Raw genomic sequence first — 1,350 nt, forward strand, 5'->3', positions numbered from 1 at the left:
ATAATAATATGACCTTAGAACCCATCATTTGTACAGAACTTAGAGTCAGCCTTATCTCCACCCCTAATTTGTCTCCGTCTCTATTATATGGTCCTGTACATACTTTATCCCCTCCAAAAGTGTGTAAACTCTGAAGCCATGACTTGTTTTATTCAACTTGTTCAGCTGCTGCTAGCTGCCCCAATCTACAGTGCTTTACCCTTTTCAGATAATTAGCAAATATTTGTTAAATTTTACAGACACCAAGTTGTTTTCTTTTCTCTACTCGCGTGCAGTGTGGTGGCAGCAGGCATGGTCTTGAGATGCAGAATTACAGCGGCGAGCTTGTGGACCTGTACATGCAGCGGAAAGGCTGTGCTAGTAATCGCATCATTGGTGTCAAGAACCATGCATCCATCCAGATGAATGTGGTGGAGGCTGACAAGGTCATAGGCAGGTTTAACGGCCAGTTTAAAACCTGTGCTATCTGCGAGGTCATTCGCAGGGTGGGTATGTCAGATGACTACATTCTGTGATTGGCCAAGGCCAGTGGCATCATCTGAAAAAATTTTTGACTGGAGAGAATCATGGGTATGGAAAGTTTGTCATAAATAAATAGTGAAAACCTAAAAAAAGAAAAAAAAGAAATTAAAAAACATTAAAAAAATACTCAGTTAATCAGAAATTAAACATAATCCCACTTATTATAGTAGGGTTCCCTAAGCTGTGGCGGCACACTTATCTAAGATAAGTAGATGGAGGGTACAGCAGCAGGTACCTTATCATTTCAGACTGTAGCTGTCATGTCATTTATCATGTATTTTCAAAGAATCTGTATGGTGTGGTTAAAAGCATGAGCCATAAAGTCATAATAGCTGTTTTTGAACCCTATTTAAAGTCATAAGACCTTGCGCTTGTGCCTAATCTTTTCGTGCATCAGTATTCTGTTCTGTAAAGTAAGAGTAATCATAGACGCTATCATATAGTGTTGTCAGAAAGATTTACTGAGTTAATACATGTAAAGCATTTTAGGATAGCATGGGCACATTGCAAGTGCCCAATAAGAGTTAGTTCTTACTTTGTACTCTGCTAAAGTTTTATATAAATGTTAACAGGAGCAAGGTAGTAGCTTGTCTACAGGAAGGAAATGCAGGGCTATAAAGAAGAGGGAGGGCTGGGCGTGGTGGCTCACGCCTATAATCCCAGCACTTTGGGAGGCCGAGGCGGGTGGATCACGAGGTCAGGAGATCAAGACCATCCTGGCCAACATGGTGAAAACCTGTCTCTACTAAAAATACAAAAATTAGCTGGTGTGGTGGCACACACCTGTAATCCCAGCTACTTGGGAGGCTGGGGCAGGGGAATTGCTGG

The 1,350-nt window shown here is 41.4% G+C and overlaps 1 protein-coding gene across 1 annotated transcript; it reads left to right on the forward strand.

The window, feature by feature from the left end:
* The first annotated feature begins 302 nt into the window (after positions 1-302).
* LOC126954505 (40S ribosomal protein S21-like) lies at positions 303-617 on the forward strand. The gene has a single exon (XM_050790009.1). It carries the CDS (start codon positions 303-305, stop codon positions 513-515), a length of 213 nt encoding a protein of 70 aa, XP_050645966.1. The 3' UTR covers positions 516-617.
* The last annotated feature ends 733 nt before the right edge of the window (positions 618-1,350 follow it).

The sequence above is a fragment of the Macaca thibetana genome, chromosome 5 (genome assembly GCF_024542745.1).
Source record: "Macaca thibetana thibetana isolate TM-01 chromosome 5, ASM2454274v1, whole genome shotgun sequence".
NCBI lineage: Eukaryota > Metazoa > Chordata > Mammalia > Primates > Cercopithecidae > Macaca > Macaca thibetana.